Genomic DNA, 19,694 nt, shown 5'->3' with positions numbered 1-19,694 from the left:
GCGTGAGCACCTGAGCAAGTGAAGGGAGGGAGAAGGGTTGCTGCTGCTCTGTGGATTTGTTTTTTCTTCTTCAGCTGAGAAGGTGCCAAGAACTGCAAGCCTGAACACTTTGAGGCAAAGAAATGTTGATCTTGGTCACTTGAGGCTTTTTCTATTTATTGAAGCAGCTCTTTGCCCTGCAGGGCACACACTGGGCACAGCTGTTGTAGGAAATCGTTCTTGTAGTGTCTTTAAGAGCTCCACAGAATGTTCTTTCTGTGCCCAGGGCTCCTCTCCTCACTCTGCTGTTTCGTTCCTTGCTCCAGGAGATGCTCAGCCCTGCACAACCTTAATTTCCAGGCTGGGTTTGTTTTGTTGAACATCTAGAGCAGCCACACGGCCACGCAGGCTCAGCCTGGGAGCACTTGAAGGATTACAGCCACGACGGAGCTCCAAATCCCTGGTGACCCAAATCCTTGTGCCCTGGGGTGCTGTGCCAGCAGCCACAGTCCCCCACCCCATGGAGGTGATCATTCCAGCCCCTTCCAGCATCTCTCACCCCACAGAGGTGGTTTTTCCATACCTGATGAGGTGGAAATTTCCCACTGGAGTGCTGGGAGGTCTTCTAGCCCTTCCCCAGGTCTGTGCTGCGAACCCCAAGCAGCCTTATCCCACCCCCTGAAATGGAACGTGGCTTAACTTGTGGTTTTCCCTTCCCCAGCAGCAGCAATCCCTGCTAATTGCTCAGGCCCCAGCTTGATGAAACGTTTACAAAGCACACTTGACTCCAGCCCAAATCGGCGGGCAATTAAACACCCTCATAAATCCTCCTGAAGTAAATGAGCCTTAATAGGAGCTCAGGCCTCAGCCTGGCACAGGCCAAGATTCCCTTCTCCCCCTGCCCAGTGGTGAGGGATCATGAAATCCGGCGGCTGTGCTGTGCTTCCCACACTCCCCGTGGCCTCTGGAGCCTTCTGGCATCTGCCTCTGCTCTGGTGTTCCTGTTCTTCCCCAGGAGGGTCACCCCTGTCCTGAGGGGTCTCGCTGTTCCCTGGGGCAGAAGCCAGCTGAGAATGGGCCTCGGGGTGGCACCTCCTCCTGAGGTTGGTGGCAAAGGGATGTCAGCTCTCTGTCAGGAGGAAACTACATCTCCTTCAGGTTAGAATCCCAGTTGGAGCCTTTTCATTCTTTTCCTCAAGACTGCTTAGAGTCCCTCATGTCTCTAGTGGTCCCTCCTGGGTTGAAGTTCTTCCTGTGGAACTTCTGCCCATGAAAATGGAACAGAGGAGTCTCTCAGTGCACAGAGCTATGAGAAACTCTGCAGAAAGAGAAAATTCTGAGCACCTGCTGTAGTGGAAGGTGTCCCTGCCCGTGGCAGGGGGCAAAGTGAGATGAGCTTTAAACCAGGCTGGTTTTCCAGACCAGGTTGGGATTCTCTGGAAATTGGTTTGGAGATGAAGGAGCTCTACAGGGAGCTGCAACACCTTGTCAAGCCCAACCAGGTCCCCAGGAGCAGGTGTCCACCACCCCAGCCCTTCCCTGTGTCCCTCTCCTATCCCTCTACAGGATCTCCCTTACCAAACTGGCAAGAAAAGCCAGGAAACTGGTAAGAAACACACCTGACCTCATCTTGGCTCCTGGACAGCCACCACAAGGCTGTGAGAGGCTGTTTGCTTATTCCCAACCTGGCCAATAAATGATTTATTCAGTGTATTCATGGTGCTTTTGTTTCTCACCCTGGTGCTGTTACTCTCTGAGAGGTTACAGAGGTGGAGCAGCATATGAAGACTAGTTCAGACCAAAATGTTTATTTTCCAAACAGTTTAGGACAGCCAGGGATGCAGCTGGAAAGAGGCAGCAGCAGGAAGGACCAAGGGCATGTGACGTTTGTGGTGTTCAGGTGCCTGGATAAGAGAGAACCTGGCCAAACACCTGGGTCTGGCAGAGCCAGTTTTTATGTGGTGTGGGAAAACTGTGCATTAATCAACTCCAGCAGGTGACCAATGGTTTCTAGAGAGTCTTGCTGGGGCAGCTGCTTGGCCAGGTCAAAGGCTTTCATCCCCACCTCCTGAGCCTGGAATAGGACAGAAGAAACACCCAGGAATTGTCAGCAGTCTGGCTTTTCTCATGGGGTGGTTAAATATCTGCTGAGGCTCAGTGTGGGAGCAGCTTGGAGCGGATCCAGGCTCCCTTTCTGAGGTGACCTGTACAAGCTGCTTTACAGGAGAGCCTAAAGCTGCCAGCAGATCCCATATTTAGGATCCAGTGGTACAGACAGGAGATTACTGCCCCCAGCCCCCTGTACTGGACATCACCTCCTGTCCAACACAGCTCTTCTGAACAATCCCAAAGCTTTGTCAGGAAAAAAAAAACAACTGAACTAAGTCCTTAATTTCTATTGATAAGGAACTAAATATGGTAGTACTTCCAGGGATTAGACAGTCTCACAATTATAAAGCTTTGTCTTTTTTCTTTTTCAAACAAATTCAAATTTGTGTCTCCCAAACACTCCCAAGTCGTGGCTTTCTGTAATACAATGAAGAGATCATTAATATTTCAACGCAGTATTTTTCACCACCTGTATTTTCACTCCTCAAAACCCAGGCTGAGCTCTGATCCCAAGCAGAGGGGCCTGATTTCCAGATGGTTTCTGATCATCGCTTCCTCAAAATCAGTTCTTGGTAAAGCAAAGAACTTAGCAGTCACCTGTGAATTTTAAGCCCTAAAGATACAGGAATGCAGATTTCAAACTGGAATTACAGACTCAAATAGACTGAACCTTGAACTCAGGGGAGTCTGTCTCAAGGGCAGCTCTTGGGAGCCCCATGTCTTGCTCTGTGTAATCCCTGAGCTCAGGTCTAAAGGCGGCTACACTGCCAGGACAGCCCAGATAAAGGAGGAACCCAGGAAATGTGGATAACGGCAGGATCCACTGGCCTGGCAGAGACAAAACAGCCACCAGGATTCTCAGTCTTGACAGAGTGCAGGTCACAGAATCATGGAATAGTAAGAGACTTTAAAGCTGATCTCATATCCCATGACAGGGACATCTACAAGAACAGGTTGCTCCAAGTCCTGTCCAATCAGGCCTTGGATACTTCCAGGGATGGGTCAGCCACAGCTTCTCTGGGCAACCTGTGTCACAGCCTCACCACCCTCACAGGGAAGGATTTCCTCCCAATATCTTACCTAAGCCCTTGATTTGAGAGCTATGAGGCACTTTGTCCTTGATCACCAGCACTGTGGGCTCAGGAAAGGTGCTGGGAACAAGAGGACCAGGAGACAGGGTGATCCCCAGAGCAGTTGGCCAGTTCTCCTGAACCCTTTCAGACACAACCTACCTTGGCTAAATCCAGGGCCAGGTAGTGGATCATGGCCAGGGCATGCAGCACTCTGGCTGTTTCCCCAGGATGCTGCAGTGGTCCCTGTTCCCGGACCTTCAGCACCGCCCACAGCACCCGCGTTCCTTCCTTGCACCGGGCTTCGGCTGCATGGAGAAAGAAATGATCCTGATGGATGGATTTGTGCAAGAGAATAGATTCAAAACTGCCCAACTGGCACTTCTAGACAGCAAAGCATTTCTACTGCAAACATCAACATGGGCTGAGGGTGGTGAGGCCCTGGCACAGGGTGCCCAGAAAAGCTGTGCCTGCCCCTGGATCCATGGAAGTGTCCAAGGGCAGGTTGGACGGGTCTTGGAGATGCCTGGGATAGTGGAAGGTGTCCCTGCCCATGGCAGGGGATGGAATTAGGTGAACTTCAAGGTCCTTTCCACCCAAAACAGTCTGGGTGTCCATGATCCCAGCTTCATGCAAATTCCATGCCCATGAACAGGACTTCTTTCATCCAGTCAGTGTTTGTGTTTGTCAGCCTTCAGAGAGGATGTGGAGTCACAACAGCTGCAGGAAAAGAACTATTTTTCTACTCCTGTAGAAAGTCTAAAAAGATAGTCTCCTGTAGCCCTGTCTAAGTGTTCTTCCTACTCTGGGAACTCCTGATGGAGGTAGTGCCAGGAAATGGGATTTACAGAAATGTTTCTCTTATAATCACAGAATCTCAGACTGCTTTGGATTGGAAGGGATCTTAAACACCATCTCATTCCACCCCCTGCCATGGGCAGGGATACCTTCCACTAGACCAGGCTGCTCAAAGCACTGTCCAACCTGGCCTTAGACACTTCCAGGGAGAGAAGTTTTTATTCCCTTTCCTAACAATGTCCTTATTAGCACAGATGGTAGAAAGGAGCCAAGAACCAGAGTCTGGTCTGGTTTCAGGGAAGCCTGAGGTAGTACCAGGGGCACACTGATGCTTTCTGCACCTTTGTGTGCCAGTGAGAGACTCCCCAGCCTTTCTCCCAAGAGTACTCTCCTGATAATACATCCAATTATCTGTACAGGCTATTTCATCATGTCCTGCTGCTCCAGGAGGGAGCTGTACCCTCACCTAAGTGAGCTGAAATGTCACATCCATTATTAAATGGAGATGAAGGAGCTGCAGAGAAATTAGAATGTTCAAGTATCAAATTGAACCAGGGGAAGTTTACTTGGAATACTGGAAAGAATTTTTTTCATGGAAAGGCATGTAAAGCATTGGAACAGGCTGCCTAGGGAGATGGTGGAGTCACCATGCCTGGAAGTGCTCAGAAAATGTGTGGATGTGGCATTTGGGATGTGGGTTAGTGGTGAACAGGACAGTGCTGGAGGAATGGTTGGACTTGATTTTAAAGGTCCTTTCTAACCCAAACGATTCCATGAGTCCATGAATCAAATCTTTGCTCCAGTCAGTTCCAAGGGAGCTGTGAAATGGAGAATGAAAACAGCCAGGGCAAAGCTGGGTTTCCACGGAACACCCTCATTCCTTAAGTGGCAATCTGCCGAGGACTGACACCAAGAACACTTGGCCTTGCCATTAAATTCGGCCTCTGGAAACACCACGCCAGCCCCAACACTGCCAACATGATCTGTAGGGTGCAGGGACTCTTTAACCCCCCACTTCCCAGAGGTTTTGGAGCAACAGCAGCTCTTACTCATCCCATCCTTGATGCCTTCCTCATCCTCAGAGAACGGTGATGCTTCTGCCTGGGCCCGGAGCACTCGCTGGTGCCTTTGAAGGGAGCTCAGCAGCCAGTCATGCCAGAGGCTGCTCACCTGACAGGAAGCATGGGAATTATTTCACTCCTGTGAATCCCTGGTATTCAGTTGTTCTTCAGACAATGTCCCTGCACAGGCCTGTCCCCTCTGCATGCCTGTGGGTCAGTGAGCTAGGCTGGATGTTCCCAGAGGGATCACACAGCTCCTCTCCCACACAGCCCCAGCTGGAATCGCTCCCTTCTCCAGCTGATTAGGGATTTTCACCTAACTTGAACAAACCTAACCAAAATATTCACCAAAAGATAGTTGAGTTGAAGTCTGGGACAGGAACAGTGGTGGATTTTGAAGCTCTCAGCATTTTTAAGTATTGAAACAAAAAAAAGTCTGTTTTTTTTTTCAGTTATTAAATCAATTAGATAATTATTACTTTCCTTGCTTGATCAATCCATTCTGAAGATCTTTTATCACTGTGACTTTTCACTGATTCTCAGTGTAAATTTTAGGTGGCTTGTTTGTATCCCACTCTTCCCTGGATTTAGGAAATCATCAGAGACCCTCTGTACTGGTGGGACTCTAAACCTTGGCACAGGAAGCTTGGTAGCAAAGCTGGTTTTTAACAAGGTTTGGCTGCCCAAACTGAATTTATGAAGAATTTTGAACTTATTACAGGATTAATGTCTCATGGTTTTAACTCAGAGAATTAGTTATGTACAAAAATGTTTTCTGGGATTGATCCTAAAAGGCAGCAATGACACTTGATATGGTCATCATCCCATTGAAAGGAAATGGAAAAAACTTTGGAAAGAGCACCAAAATGAGCTGAGAAAAAGTCAGAGGATGATTTTTGGTTCTACCAACCTCAGTATAGAGTGAGTTTGCTGCATCCATTTTATTCTGGTGGAAGAAAATGTTTGCCATGTGGAAGTACCCTCCAGAGACCTCAAGAGAATTTAATCCAAACTCAGCAGTAGCCAGGTAAACCTGAAATCAATATTAAACAAAAAATAAACCCCGGAAGGTTCATATTCATGTCAAACCTGGGAAGTTTTTAATTGTGGATTATTAATATTGTAAATGCTGGAGTTTTTTAATGTGTAAATTATGCCTAGTAGTGATTGGAAAATGTGGTACTTAAAAGCTGCTTTTTGGGGGTTATGTAAATGAATGACATACTAAAAACTCTCTTTGGGGGTTATCCATAGGAATGAGGGATTAAGCTGTATTTTGGGGGTTATGTAAAGGAATAAAGTATAAAAGTATATCTATATTTTGGGGTTATCCATGGGAATGAGGTACTAAAGAATTGTATTTTGGAGTTTATCCATAGGATCCATAGGAATATACCTAGTTCACAGAGTTTGTCCATGGGGACATAGTAAAGAGCTGTATTTTGAGATTGATCCGTGGGAATGCAACACCCTAAATCCCCCCTGGCTGGGGCAGAGGCACCTGCTTGGTTCATTCTCTAAAGTCCAGGGCAGGTTTCCCACCTCCTCCCCTCTCCCTGTGCCACCCATCCAACCCACCTCTCCCAAAGCCCACCCTGCTGCATTCCCAGCCCCCAGAGTAGCCTGTTCATCCCCCAGAGCCCTGGCGGAGCAGTGGGAAGGCAGTGGAGCATTCCAGCTATTCTGAGCTGGCGTGTGACTCTCAGCAGATCCCAGACACGCAGCCAAGGTCCAGGCAGGTCCTGAACTTGCTAAGAGTTAAAACTTCTTACCTGGTGCCCTTTCAGGCACCACATTTAGTGAATAAAAAAAAAAAAACCAAACCAACCAAAAAACCCCCCAGGATTTTGGGAATCTCCAAAGCCTTTTGGGAGATTCCTTTGTGGGATTCTCAAATGCCCAAAGGGCTTCTAGACTAAGCAGAGACAGAGTTGTGTGTTATAATAGAAAGGGTATAACTCTTCTCCCTTTATGTCATCATTTACACCCACACAAAACCACTATCAAATTCCACAGCAGTGGGTATACATCACTTGGCACTGGATAAATTTAGTCTACATGGGACAGAAATAGGATGTGAAGAAGTTCATCTGGCTTTGGAGGATCAAATGACAGGCAAAGCATTCTCAGGAACACAGCTGGCAATGACCACGTCCAATGTAACAAATTGTTTTCATGGATAAAGAGGTGGAATTGGAGAAAACATCATTGAACCAGATATTGAAATAGAGAAATAAGGCCTTAATTAAATAATGTGTGACAGGGCTGGGAAAGTATTGAGGAAAATAACAGCCAAAATGCAAATTATCTGTGGAATAAAAGGCAACTCTATCAGTTTGGGGCAGGAATGTCTGGGCATCTCAGCACTGTAATGAAGTTGATGGAGAAATTTATAGGGACAAGCCATAAAGACAAGGAATATCAGGAACATATGAGTGACTCATGAGTGACTGAGGGAGGCTCAGCCTGGAGAAAAGGAGGCTCAGGGTGACCTTCTGGCTCTGCACAACTCCCTGACAGAAGGGAACAAGTGCAGCGGGGGGCAATCAGGCTCTGCTCCGAGGGAACAGGGACAGGATGGGAGGAGATGGCCTCAAATTGTGACAAGGGAGGTTCAGGGTAGGATACTGGGAAAAATTCTTCATGGGAAGGGTGTTCAAGTGTTGGAACAGGCTGTGCAAGGCAGTGGTAAAATCACCAACCCTGCAGGTGTTCCAAAAACATGTGGATGTGGCACTCAGCAACATGGGTTAGGGGTGGACGTGGCAGTGCTGGGGGAATGGTTGGACTTGATGATCATGGAGGGCTTTTCCAACTGTAGTGGTTCCATGATTCTTCACACTTCACAGGAATAGAGATAACTGGCAAAACACATCTTTAGCTCACACATGGATCCACAGGTGTCTCAGTTCAGGTGTCTGTGATGTAAACTCTCTCAAAACCTAAAATCTGCCTGTTGGCATTTCCATATCAATCTGGGAGGAGAGAAGGAACTAAAATGGAAGAGTTCCTTGTTCCTGTATTCTAAGAGACTTACATCATTGGCCAGGTGATACAAAGCCTCGTCCAGGTTTCCTTCAGCAACAGAGAAAAGCCCAAGCCCATGGTGTAACTTAGACTGAAGAGCAGCACTGCAGTCTGGGGTTTGGAGGATGATCCACTGGGCTTGGGAGAGATATTTGGCTGCCTGTCGGAGACGGCCAGTGCCTAGAATGACATGTAGGAATAATCAGGGAAATAAGGAAGATAAGGAGCATTTTTTAATCTGAAAAGTGAGAGAATATTGCTGGCTGTACCTTTGGGGTAGCTTGATATAGAGATGCAGTTTGGGGATTGCCCACTTCCTTCCCAAGTGCTTCTGAGTTGCCCAGTTATCTAAAGTCTCATTTACAGGCAGGTGAATGTGTAGAGAGCTCCAAAAGGAGCCAGAAACCACAGAATTTCAGACTGATTTACATTGGAGGGGACCTGCAAGCTCATCTAGTTCCACCCCCTGCCATGGTCAGGGACATCTTCCTCTATCCCAGATTGCTCCAAGCCCCATCCAACCTTGAAGACTTTCAGGGATGGGCCAGCTACAACTGCTCTGGGGCACCCTGTGCCAGGGCCTGCCCACCCTCACAGGGAAGGATTTCTTACCAGTATCCCATCTGACCCTGCCCTGAGGCAGTGGGAAACCATTCTCCCTTGTCCAGACCCTTGTCCAAAGTTCCTCTCCAGCTCTCCTGAAGCCCCTTTAGGCCCTGGAAGGGGCTCTGAGGTCTTCCTGGAGCCTCCTCTTCTCCAGGTGGACACCCCCAGCTGTCCCAGCCTGGCTTCATGTCAGAGGATACACTGCACACAGTCTCTCTGGAACATGCGGCCTAAACAGGTTTACTCCAAGCAGGCACTGATGATTCTCACCTTATCACACTGGAATTACTCACAGCATTTTTTCTCCCTGCTCTCACCACACCATTTACAACACCCCCTGAGCCAGCTCCGTTGTGCCAGCAGAGCACTGCGTGTGCTCCTGGAACGGCAGTGATTTACAGGGCTCTCTCTTGCAAGGAGAGCAGCTCCCATGCCCTCATTTGCAATGTTTTCCAAAGCACACAATGAGAAAAAGCTCTGCTCAGGCAGAGCAAGATTTGTGAATGAACCAGGGAGTTCTTTGGGTGAAACCGCCTCTGAAATGTTTGCTGGTTCCCTGAGATAAGAACAACCAACCACCCTCTGGAATTTAATGCTTTGGAGAGTCATCTGAGGCCACAGAGGTAAAGAATAAACTTTCATACAGCTTCTCCTGTGGGAATTGGTGCAGAAGGAGAAAACATTTAATTTGCTTTCATTGATCTCCTGAGTGCTGAGAGATTCTTTTCCCCAGAGCCACAGAAAAGGGGTGTGAGGGTGGGTGAGGGTGTTTGTGTGTGCGTGTGTTTGTGTGTGTGTGTGTCTCTGTGTGTGTGTGTGTATGTGAGTGTGTTTGTGTTTGTGTGTCTGGGTGTCTGTGTGTGTGTGTGTGTGTGTGTGTGTGTCTGTGTGTTTGTGTGTGTCTGTGTCTGTGGGATGGTTCAAATCTTTGCAATGCCCTTGAGGCAGAGCAGGGCCCAGAGTTGCTCCTTTCCAGATAAATGGCAAAAGGAAACGAGACACCTGACCCAGGAGACCTTGCCCTTGCCAGCATTCCCATGTTGACAATGCTCACCTGTGGAGGCCTCAGCCAGGAGCAGATAAATGGGTACAAGCTGCACAGAGCCAGAGCCAAACACTCGGGAGCTGAAGCGCAGTGCTTGTAGTGCTGCAGGAATTGCTTCCAGGGGCTTCCCTGCCCACACAAACCCCTGGGCTGTGCTCAATGCCACAGCAATGAGGGATTCCTGCAGGGGAAAAAGACAGGAAGAATGGAAATCACAGAACCCCACAATTGTTTGAGTTGGAGGGACCTTAAAGCCAATCTCATCACATCCCCTGCCATGGGACACCTTTCACTAGACTAGGTGGGTACAGATGCACAGGCTCTTTTAAAATTTGGGTTTTCAAATTATAAAGCAGCAATTGTAACATAGTTTGAGGCTGTAATAAATAGACAGACATTAAAGCTGTCATATTAGAGCATTTTAGAGTCTGGCTCCGTTCCTGCTTAGACCAGGAACAGCTTTGGACATCCTCGCAGGTCATGTGGTATCTTCCCGGACGAAGAATCCTTTACGCCTCCTGACAAGGTCTCATAAGGCTGCAGCAATAAAAGCTGTGAAGCACAGAAAATGATCATCACAAGACCAGAAAGGAGATTAGAGCCAGGGGCTCCAGTGTGACTCAGAGCCAGCCAAGCCCTGTGGTGCCAGCATGGCACAGCTCCAACTGCTGGAGACATGGCCTGGGAGTGAGGAGAGGGCTCCTCACAGGGAACTGCAGCTTCACCCCACTCTCTCCTGGCTGGTCCTGGGCTGGGATTTTGTCTGCAGAGTCTGAAAACTGGTCAAAATCAGAATGTGTTACACTCAGCAAAAGCATCCCCAGCCAGGGTTGGTGGAGCAGCAGCTTCTGCAGTGTTTGGGTTTGTCAGAATGAGTAACTTATCCTGTACTTATTCATGTATAGCTGGTCCCTGCCTTTTGCTGTTCCTATCAGTCCACACCATTTTGCCTCTCCCCTGTCAGCAACAGCTGATGTAACCCCCAGCTCCACAAACAGATGTCTGTCCCAATTCCTGCTCCCTGCCAGGAGCTGTGCATATGTGCCCTTACAGGGATGCCAATGAAAAACTGTCAGGATCCTTGTAAAATAGCAGAATCTCAGAAAGGTTTGGGTTGGGAGGGGCCTTCAAGCTCATCTTTTCCCCCCCCAGTCATAGGAAGGGACACATTCTACTAGGCTAGGTTGCCCAGAGCCTCATTCAGCCAGCTACTAACACTTCTCCATCTGCTTTTCATAGCAGTGGTGCAGCAGGAAAGCTGCCTGGGAGTCAGTGGTGCTGCAAGAGCTACCCTGGTTTTCTCAGTGGGACACAAAAACCAGTTCACCCCTTTATCACCCTTTGCCTGCAGCTGGGGCTGAGCTGGGCAGAGACTGATCTCAGAGCTCTTGGAGGCCAGGCTTTGGCATTTTGCTGAGCTTGAACTGTTTGGAGTGAGGCAGAGTTGTGCCATGGGTGGAGGAGCAACTCCGGGACAGAGAGCTCCAGGAGACCCTGTGAGTGTTTCCTGGAGATCTTGGCTGAGGTAAAGAGACACCTTTTTTGATAAATGAGATTACAAAGAACACAGCCCAGAGCAACAGCCCCATCTCCAGAGAGGCAAACCAAGAGCCAGAAAACACAGAGCCCATTCCTGAGCTATCAAAATATGGAGAGGGGAAAGGCAGGTTTTCCAGAGAAGCTGTGGCATCCCTGGAAGTGTCCAAGGCCAGGTTGGATGGAGCTTGGAGCAACCTGGGATAGCGGAATAGTGGATAGTGCCCTTGGCAATGGGTGGAATAAGATGAACTTTAAGGTTTCTTCCACCCCAAACCAGTTTGGGATTCTGTGAAACACAGACTGTGTCCAGGGAGCAGGTGGTACCCAGGAAAAGAGCAGAACATTCTTGGGGCAACAGGAGGAAAAGATGGTATTTCTCAGGCTGCTTTTTCTGTCTGTGCCAGTCTGGTGCAACCAGTGCAGACCCTGGTGTGTGGGCATCACCCAGATTGGCATATGGGAGGTGATGGAGATTTGGATCATTCTTTTTTCACTCATCAGTGGTGTCATTGTTGCTTCCTATGGCCTGAAACATCTGCAGCAAGGACAAAGCTGCGGGTTGGACTCTTACACAGCTTCCAGGAGGAGAAGGAAGGGCAGGAGGCAAGAGGAGCCCTGGAGCAGTGGATATTTCCAACCACAACTCCAAGCCTCAGAGGATGGTTCCCCTTGGCCTTGCCCTGGTTTCCCCCTTGCCCCTGGCCCTACCACTTTAAGCTCTTTCTAAGCGTGTTACAAATTGAGGTTTCTCTGAAGATGGCCCCACACAGTTTTTGGGGTTTGAGAGGGCTGAGGACCCCAACTCTGCTCCAGGTGGGAGCAGTGGGCTGGGAACACACTCAGGGCCCGGTGCCACATCCATTATTCACTCTCGGGCACCAAAATCAATGGTGTGTCTGAAGAAATGAGGATTTCAGGAAGAGGAAAGGCTCCAGTGAGCTGGAGCTGAACTTGCAGTCAGAGCAGTGCTGGAGCTGGCTGGGATGGATCTTTTCCCATGCCCAGGAGCTGTGGGGAGCTGACATCATGCAGGCAGGTGAGGCTCTTCTCCAAACAGAAACTTGGAGTTCTGTCAGTTTGGAGGTGCTGTCTGCAGGCACCCCCCTGGCTATGTTGACAGAAGCAGATTTCTATCAACAAAGCTTTGGAGCACAGACAAGGAATGAAACCCATAAAACCTCCTGGCTCCCAGCTCCCTGCTCCGTGAGCCACAGGGCATTTGGATGTGCCCAGGTTTCCCTGTGTCCTGACTGAGGCTGGAGCTCTGTGTTTTCTAAACAAACACATGGCAGGAGTGGGTGAAGTACAGCAGAAATGTTCAAAAAGCAGTGAACCCAAGGCAGGTTTTGGGTACAAGGTTTTTTCTCTGGTTACCATGAGACTGCAGAGCTTTTCCCTCAACTCCAAAGGCCTTTTTCACATCAAATCCCAGACTGGTTTGGGTTGAAGGAACCCTAAAGCTCATCTCATTCCACCCCCTGCCATGGGCAGGGACACCTTCCTCTATCCCAGGTTGCTCCAAGCCCTGTCCAACCTGACCTTGGACACTTCCAGGGATGGGGCAGCTACAGCTGCTCTGGGCAACTTTCCACCCTCACAGGGAAGAACTTTTTAAGCACTTTTGTTGGATCTGGAATAGGAATGTGATGCAGCCAGTGAGACAAGGCGCTAAATAATTTCCCTCTCTCCAAACACATCTGAGCCAGCCCAGGCCCAACTTGGCTGCTCCAAATCCTGCTGAACACAAATGAACTTTCCCTCTTGCTGAGAAGGCCAGCAGGTAAACTGAGGGAATTCCACTGTCTCCCTCCTTTCTTTGGAGAGAAGGAAAGCGAAGTGTCCCAGCACAGACTGTTCTCAAAATCTATTTTATTTAAATAGGCTCGAGACAAAGGTCAAAGAACAGATGATGCTAAGGGTTGTTAAGGTGCTTATAAAAATCTCCACTTCCAAAAAACCCTGGAGTCTTCTCTCCCTGCCTTGCCCAGGGAGCCATTCCAAGCCCAGGCTCCAGCTTCAGACTGCTGTTTTCTAACCCAGTGTGAATCCCAATCAAGAGCGACTTTCTCTCCACTAGCCCCATCTTCCTGCTGTCTTTCCCTTCACCTAATTAAACTAGCAGATTAACTTCCAGATAATGAAGGAGCACTTCCCTCCATGCCATGTGGCCTGTTGGAGTGTATGGGGATAATTTTAGTTGCAATAAAGTCAGTGATGTAATCAGTGTCAACATCAGTGTTCAATAGCAGGGGAGTTTCTTGGAACAGCTTCAAGCACTTCTGGATGCAAAATCCTGTCACAACCCCATGACACCCATTTTAATGCTCCTTGAAGGTTTTATAAAGAACACCTTAAACAGAACCTGGGACTAAGGAAGTTTTGCATTTTCCCTTTGGGACACACTGGACTGACACACTTTCTGTGGACTTTGCTCAACAGTCTCACCTGTGATTTTCAGGCAGATAGGAGTTTCCAAACCAGCCTGCGATGTCATTGTCCAATTCCTATAAAACCAAAAGGAATCTGCTGCCTAAAGCCTGTCAAGAGGTCCCACCAAGCAGGACTTTTGCCTTTGGACTTCCTTCATCTTTCTGGAAGCTCCCAATAAAGGTGACAGCAACGAGCTGGTCCCCAAAGCCCCACAGTTGGGCCAGAAACACCTTAGAAATAATAATTCATGTAAAATTCAAAAGATTAGGGATGTTCTCCTCAGTGGCACCATTGGATTGTTGCAAACCCGCTGTGAGCTGCCCTATTATTCTGTGTCTGGGAGTTGCTATAGAGGGAAAATTAATTTCCATAGGGAGGATTTTCAGGGTGGGTTATTTTAGTAACAATGCAGAACAGCAGCTCCTGCCACTCCATAAGCAGAAAAAGAAGGAGTTACAAACCACTGGGGCCAGAAAGGAGCTGCACATCTGCACATCCCTCAGGCCTGATGGAGAAAAAAGGCTGCACTTAGTGAGAAAGGGTGTTCCAAGCTGGCCAGGAAAACAAAGAGGAGGGACTTGGTTTCTTTGCCCCTTTTCTCTGGGAAAGGGGATACCCTCCCATCAAATGGCCTGGAAGAAGCAAATCTCAGCTGAACCCCAGACTAAACAGGGTGATGGACCAACCCTTGGCAAGGTGGGGAATCCAGGATTGCTGCTGCTTGAGGAAGATCAGGACACCAAGTAAACACTGTGGAAAAGACTGGAAGCTCAGGAATGACAGAAAGGGTGCTCCCACTTCCTTTATTTTTGAGGTTTTGTTTTAAAAAAAAAACAACCCCCAAATCTCTGCAACCAAGTCCCAAATCAGCCAAGGAGGTGTCATCCTCTTCCTTGGGAGTATCCAGAGGAAAGGATTCTAAAGGGGTGGATCCTGTGAAGGCAAAACCCCTTCTTGGTTTTAGGCAAGAAATTCCTTTCAGTTTTACAGGGATTGGGCAGTTACAGCCCAGGCTGCTTTGAAGACTCCTGTTGTGGCTGAAAATTCCAGGTGAGCCCAGTTTGCCTCTGGTGTGTCCCACCCTGTACAGCCAGGATAGGGAGAGGAGTTGGAATTCCATCCCTGGAAGCACTTTGAAGTTGTGCTTGTTCCTCCTGTACCCACCTGTCTCCTCAGCAGCTGCTCCTTGCCATGTTTTCTGTCTTTTTCAGAATGGAAACAGGGCTGGGGCCCAAGGACTGGGATGAGCAGGTGGCAGATATGGCCATGGATGCTGATCCAGTCGGTTCTCTGGTGGGAGACATCACTGGCAAAATGAGGGGAGAAGGATACTGGTATTTGCTGGGATATTATATAAGGGAAGATTATTCCCTGCTGTCTTTCAGGGCTTTCTCCACAACAATTTCCCAGAGCCCCCAGGCTGCCTGCAGGGTGCCCAATAGATGATATTTCCAAGTATTCCCATTTCACAGCACTGTCCTGCCACATCCCCACAGTTCTCTGAGTTAAAATCTTTATTTAAATCACCCTTTGAACTTCTGATACAGCTAAATTTGAAATAATCCCTGGATTCCAACACTGGAAAAACAACAACCACAAACCAACCCATCCCAGTCACTGTGGGAACAGGGAATATTCTGGAACTCAGTGTCTGCTCTGAGGGTGTGTGAGGGATGTTTGTGTGACACTCCAGAGCTCCCAGCTCTGCTCCCTGCCTGATGCAGGAGCTGCTGGAAGGCAGCAGGAGCATTCCAGGTGAGTGTGCCTACTCCAGTTCCTGCTGCCCTGCTGGCTGAGTTCCAGCCTAGGCCTTCTCCAGGTTCCCAGGCTCCACCCTGGGTCTGGTCCCTGCCTCCCGAGGCCATCCCTACGTGTTGAGCTTTATCCCAGACCTCATCCCTGTGTCCTGGGCTTTGTGAGGCTTGTTTGTCCCTATGTTCTGAGCCTCATCTCAGGGACAATCCCTGCCTCTAGCCTGTGTACCAGACCACACCCCATGCTTTGTCCCTGTCTCTCTGTCCTTGTTCTGGGCCTGTTCCTGCATCCTATGTTTCATCCCGGGCCTTCTCCATGTGTCCTAAGCCTCATGCTGTGGCTGGTTCCTGCTTCCTGGGCTTCACCCTGGGCCTTCTTCCCATGCCCTGTGTCTTATCCTAGGCCTCGTGTCCTTGTCCTTTCTGTGGGACAAGCCCTGGCTCTCGTCCTGTCCCGGGTGTGTTCCTGCCTCCTCCTTCCTGGGCCTCATCCTGAATACCAAGCCTTATCCCAAGCTTTCTGCTTGTGCCTCGAGCCTCATCCTGGAGCTAATCCCTGCCTCCTGTCCCTGGACCTCACCCTGGGGTCTCTCACCAGTAGTAGGTGAGGCGGCAGCCGGGGCAGCGCAGCGGGGCCGTTCGGGCCCCGCACAGTTCGCAACGCGGAAGCCCCGCCATGGCCGGCCCTGAACCCTCGATGCGTCCCCGGTTGCCGCGGTGACACTTCCGGTGAGACGGGATCCGTAACTTCCGACAAACACGGACGAAGTTACTGGCGTTCCGTTGCCGAGACAACACTTCCGGTACGGGGAAACACACGTGACACACGCGATTTCCGGCGGGCCGTGCGGGCCGGTCATGGCGGCGGTGGCGAAGGAGGAGAAGGACAAGGACGAGGACAACAACGTGGATGTGGCGGCGACCGAGGGCCGGGTGCGGGCTTGGGCGGCGGCGCAGGCGGCACGCGGGCGGCGCGTGGCGCTGGTGACGTCAGGCGGGACGCAGGTGCCACTGGAGGCGCGTGCCGTGCGCTTCCTGGAGAACTTCAGCAGCGGTCGGCGCGGGGCTGCCTCGGCCGAGCGACTCGTGCGGGCGGGGTACGGTGTGTGCTTTCTGCACCGCGCCCGTTCCGCCTTCCCCTGGGCCCGCGCCCTGCCGCCGCACGGGCCCGCGCTCCTCGACGCTCTCTGCCTCACCCCGGGGCCACCGCCCGGCGTGGCCGCCGCCCCCGCCGCGCTGCCCGCGCTGCTGCCCGCGCTCCGCGAGTACCGACGCGCCACCGAGGCTGGCGCGCTGCTCCCCATCGAGTTCACCGGGCTCGTTGAGTACCTGGCGCTGCTGCGCGCGGCCGCTCGAGCCCTGGCGCCCCTCGGTACGGGAGGAGCCCAGGCGTGAGGGCACGGGGAGAACCGGGGGGACCCAGGAATCAGAGACGGGGTGGCCACCGGTTCGTAGGGCACAAGGCAAGAGAGGATGAAGCCCCCAGGGGGGTCGGAGGGAGCCCAGGAATGAGGGAACAGGGTGGTCCTGTGTAAAGATTAAGGATGGGGGTCTCCAGTGTGAGGGGACGGGTGGACCAAGAACGAGATGATGTGATGGTTGTGGGGGAAAGGTCGAGGGGCATGGGGTAGAAGATAGAAGCCCCACAAGGTGGCCCCAGGGCCCAGGTATGAGGTGATCCCGGGGCCCGTGGGGCTCTGGCATGAGGGGACAAGGGGGCCAGCTTGCTTGGAGGGTTCCTGCACCCTGGCATGAGGGTCTCGGCTGTCCCTGGAGGCTGTTGAGGCTTGGGAGACACACTGTTCTCCACTTACAGACCCAAGTGGAGAACAGTGTGTCTGAGGGGACCCCAGGATGGGATCAGTGCTGCCCTGCTCAGGATTGTGCTGGGGGATCCCTGAGGGAGGCCCTGGTCTCCCCTGTTTGATGTGTGTGGGTGGCAGCTCGGCTGGCTCTGGGGTGACAGGGACAGGCCATGGCAGTGGGGGACAGCAGTCATGTTCCCACAGGCTCCAGTGTCATGTTCTACCTGGCAGCTGCCGTGTCGGATTTCTACATCCCGGTCTCTGAGATGCCGGAGCACAAGATCCAGTCCTCAGAGGGGCCCCTGCAGGTGAGGCCCCCCTGGGCATGGCTCCCTCTGCCACCCTTCTCAGCCATCCCCTCCTTGCTTCCAGGGTCCTTCTCCTGAGAACTGGCAGTGGATTAGCCTGGGAAAGCTGCAAAGCTGCAGATCTTGTATGTTGTTAGAGGGAACAGGGGGGTGAGATCCCACAGGGACAGTACCCTGGAAATCCTGAAATTGCATTGTTTTATTCTTATCTTGCACTGAGGGGCCCAGATAAGGGGACAGGGCAGGATCAGCCCTGTTCTCCTTTGATCCAGGTTTATTTTTAGGGTGGGATGAAGGGATGAGTGGTGCCATGGGTTATCTGCTGGGAGGTCAGTGCTGCTCTGTCTGATATGAAGCAGCTTCAACATGTCTGCAGTTGTGGTGTGGCTCATGAAGAGGGGCCTCTGGTGCCTCCTGCTCTCCTGACTGTCCTTTGAAGCTGCCTGTGCTTCCATGGAGATGAGGAGAGGGTGGGTCTCAGAGAGCTGAAGTGCTCCAAGAATAGCTCCTGGAGTACTTGAGCTACTGCCTTTTGTCTGGAGAGAGGCTTTGGAGAAGGGCCGGGAGTGCTAGGACAAGGGGGAATGGTTTCAAACTGACAGAAGAGATTTAGATTGGATATTGGGAAGAAATTCTTCCCTGTGAGGGTGGTGTGGCCCTGGCTCGGGTTGCCCAGAGAAGCTGTAGCTGCCCCATCCTTGGGAGTGTTGAATGCCAGGTTGGTTCCGGCCTGGAGCAACCTGGCAGAAGGTGTCCCTGCCCGTGGCAGGGGGTGGAATGAGATGGCATTTAAGGTCCCACCCTAATCCTAACCATAACCCAACCCTAACCCAAACCATTCCATGACTCTGGGATCCATGTTGCTTGTACAAATGACTGTCCAAAACTGCAGCACTGAGATCTCTCTCAGAAATGGGAGCAGGTGGCTCTGGAATTCTTTACATAACAAATACCAAATGTATTTAATTAATTACTTTCCAAGAAGTTGCTGGGCTTCATTATTTATTGTTAGCATTGGAAAGATGAGACCTGGCCTGATTCCCAGTGATGGATCCAGAGGTTGGGAAACTGGAGGACAAAGTCTCCTACTGTTTTTCCCCGTGCTTCAGTACTTTCATGCCTCATGAGTTTCAAGGAGTTGATAGAGGGAAAGGTGAAGGTATGATAAACTATCTGAATTCTGGAGAGCTGAAAACTCAGATTTATGCAGTTGGAATGCTTTTTTTAAATCTTCCCCCTCATGTTTATATTCCCCCAGTGTGATTAGCTTTGGGAATGCAGAGTTCCTGTGGCATGGCCTCAGAACCCCCTGACTGCGAGCACCACATGGATAATTTAATTTAAATTTAGTGTAATTTGAACCTTACATTGTGAGGGCTGCCCAAACACTGCCTTGAAAAACTTCCTGGTGTACATGGAATATGAAACAAAGCTGGAATTTCCCTCTTTCCCATCCCATCTCTTAATAAAACTCCCTGTAATGTTTTTACTGATTTTTTCTTTTTATCTTTCTCCACTGCAGATCACAATGAAGATGGTGCCAAAAATGCTGTCACCCCTGGTCAGAGACTGGGCTCCTGAGGCCTTTGTGATTTCCTTCAAACTGGAGACAGATCCCCAGATCCTCCTGGATAAATCTCGGCAGGCTCTGGAGAAATACCGGCACCAGGTGGTGGTGGCCAATGTCCTGGAATCCCGGAGAACCTCTGTCATCATTGTCACCAGGGACTCACAGACTCCCTTATCCCTGTCCGATGAGGAAATAGCACAAGGCATGGAAATAGAGGAGAAGATTGTGAGTTACCTCCAGGGCCAGCACACGGCCTTTATAGAGAGAAAAGGTTGAGGAGCAGCTCAGAGGAAACAAGGGAGTTGTGCTGAAGAGGGAGTGGGACTGGACTGATTGCCTGTCCAGGTAAATAAACCAATCCCCACGGAATACTAAAGGAGGGCCGTCCAACACTGTCACTTTTATACAGCTTGGTCATGGCTATTGTGGCTTTGTAAAAGAGAAATACATGGGAGTGAAACCATTCCAAAGGATATTTGTCCTCGTGTCTAAAGGAGGAAGGGAGCTTCCATGTTTCTGTCCCACAGGCTGGGAGAACTGGGGGGATGAGAAATGATTAAGATCTCTGTATATAAAGAATTTCTTCAATCTCC

At 50.4% G+C, this 19,694-nt stretch overlaps 2 protein-coding genes across 6 annotated transcripts; one reads left to right on the top strand and one right to left on the bottom strand.

Moving 5' to 3' along the window:
- Window positions 1–1,771: 1,771 nt before the first annotated feature.
- ZMYND12 (zinc finger MYND-type containing 12) lies at window positions 1,772–16,168 on the bottom strand. 2 transcript variants are annotated; one of them, XM_015648595.3, is made up of 8 exons: window positions 16,014–16,168; window positions 14,829–14,970; window positions 9,705–9,876; window positions 8,055–8,224; window positions 5,928–6,050; window positions 5,006–5,126; window positions 3,321–3,466; window positions 1,772–2,053 (listed from the first exon to the last, which is right to left on the bottom strand). In XM_015648595.3, the coding sequence occupies exons 1-8, from the start codon at window positions 16,094–16,096 to the stop codon at window positions 1,934–1,936; spliced, it is 1,077 nt and encodes a 358-aa protein (XP_015504081.1). In that variant the 5' UTR covers window positions 16,097–16,168; the 3' UTR covers window positions 1,772–1,933. The 2 variants fall into 2 exon arrangements, with proteins under 2 accessions (XP_015504081.1, XP_018864336.1); XM_019008791.2 differs by lacking the exon at window positions 1,772–2,053 and adding an exon at window positions 2,060–2,505.
- Window positions 16,169–16,240: 72 nt separating this feature from the next.
- On the top strand, window positions 16,241–19,694 carry PPCS (phosphopantothenoylcysteine synthetase). Of its 4 annotated transcripts, none has more exons than XM_015648590.3 (3): window positions 16,241–16,790; window positions 17,428–17,531; window positions 19,054–19,694. In XM_015648590.3, the coding sequence occupies exons 1-3, from the start codon at window positions 16,277–16,279 to the stop codon at window positions 19,375–19,377; spliced, it is 942 nt and encodes a 313-aa protein (XP_015504076.1). In that variant the 5' UTR covers window positions 16,241–16,276; the 3' UTR covers window positions 19,378–19,694. The 4 variants fall into 4 exon arrangements, with proteins under 4 accessions (XP_015504076.1, XP_015504077.1, XP_015504080.1 ...); XM_015648591.3 differs by having other exon boundaries at window positions 16,265–16,351; window positions 19,054–19,693; XM_015648593.3 differs by having other exon boundaries at window positions 16,702–16,790; window positions 17,455–17,531; window positions 19,054–19,693.

The sequence above is a fragment of the Parus major genome, chromosome 21, assembly GCF_001522545.3.
Source record: "Parus major isolate Abel chromosome 21, Parus_major1.1, whole genome shotgun sequence".
Taxonomy (NCBI): Eukaryota; Metazoa; Chordata; class Aves; order Passeriformes; family Paridae; genus Parus; species Parus major.
Note: the sequence above shows the minus strand (reverse complement) of the source record. Positions and strands in the feature narration are given on the sequence as shown.

Bases quoted from the DNA above. Each gene is read 5' to 3' on its own strand.
- ZMYND12 (XM_015648595.3), bottom strand. From the start codon at position 16,096: ATGGCGGGGCTTCCGCGTTGCGAACTGTGCGGGGCCCGAACGGCCCCG. The intron at 9,877-14,828 runs GTGGGTACAGGA...TTTCCCCTGCAG, and splicing joins AGCAGCTGCTGAGGAGACAG to GAATCCCTCATTGCTGTGGC. The intron at 3,467-5,005 runs GTAAGAGCTGCT...TTCTCCATGCAG, and splicing joins AGGCATCAAGGATGGGATGA to CCGAAGCCCGGTGCAAGGAA.
- PPCS (XM_015648590.3), top strand. From the start codon at position 16,277: ATGGCGGCGGTGGCGAAGGAGGAGAAGGACAAGGACGAGGACAACAAC. The intron at 16,791-17,427 runs GTACGGGAGGAG...ATGTTCCCACAG, and splicing joins TCGAGCCCTGGCGCCCCTCG to GCTCCAGTGTCATGTTCTAC. The intron at 17,532-19,053 runs GTGAGGCCCCCC...TCTCCACTGCAG, and splicing joins CCTCAGAGGGGCCCCTGCAG to ATCACAATGAAGATGGTGCC.